At 40.8% G+C, this 613-nt stretch overlaps 1 protein-coding gene and 1 non-coding gene across 2 annotated transcripts; both read right to left on the bottom strand.

The window, feature by feature from the left end:
• Positions 1-249: 249 nt before the first annotated feature.
• RHIMIDRAFT_t38 lies at positions 250-331 on the bottom strand. The gene has a single exon. It is a non-coding gene; the product is annotated as a tRNA-Ser (tRNA).
• An 88-nt stretch (positions 332-419) lies between these two features.
• Positions 420-596, bottom strand: RHIMIDRAFT_238766 (uncharacterized protein; the record flags this gene model as incomplete). Its single annotated transcript, XM_023609033.1, has 1 exon — positions 420-596. A coding segment is annotated over one exon (177 nt), but the record flags the coding sequence as incomplete, so codon positions are not given.
• Between the last annotated feature and the right edge of the window lie 17 nt (positions 597-613).

Genomic DNA, 613 nt, shown 5'->3' with positions numbered 1-613 from the left:
CAAAAAGATAATTTGAAGTCAGTCATTCATGACACAGTGTCACTAGTGACTGACTTTAGAAGTGGGTGGGTGACACCGCATCTTCATCGTCGTTATCGTCACAATATATGATAAATCATAAATCATTAAAACTTGCATTGGACATGCAGAGTATAAGATACCAAAAAGGGTATCACTACATTATTTCAAGCTCCGAACAGCGGAGCGATAAAACATTCCCTTCACATTTCTGTGAGATAGTCTGAATCGCGTCACCAACAGGATTTGAACCTGTGCGGGCAGAGCCCATGTGATTTCTAGTCACACTCCTTAACCACTCGGACATAGTGACAGTGATACTTCTTTCGCGTTTGTAACTGTCAAACTAACTTTTGTCTGGCTAAACAATCATCCCTATACACTTCTTGAAAGTAAACCTATCAATCCGTCATTAGTTCGATCAATCTATCAACAGACAACATTAATCCACCTACTGCAACTTCTTTAACACAAAACCCATCAAGTAATCCAGTTTCAAAGATTCCAGAAGAAACTACAGCGTCTAGCAAAATCAGTAACCAGGAACCTATATCCTCCTTCTCCTCCTCTACCGCCTCCACTAAGCGCACCCTCT

Source organism: Rhizopus microsporus (assembly GCF_002708625.1).
Source record: "Rhizopus microsporus ATCC 52813 unplaced genomic scaffold scaffold_11, whole genome shotgun sequence".
In the NCBI taxonomy this organism is placed as follows: Eukaryota; Fungi; Mucoromycota; class Mucoromycetes; order Mucorales; family Rhizopodaceae; genus Rhizopus; species Rhizopus microsporus.
The sequence above is the reverse complement of the archived record's forward strand: the minus strand, read 5'-3'. Positions and strand labels throughout refer to the sequence as shown.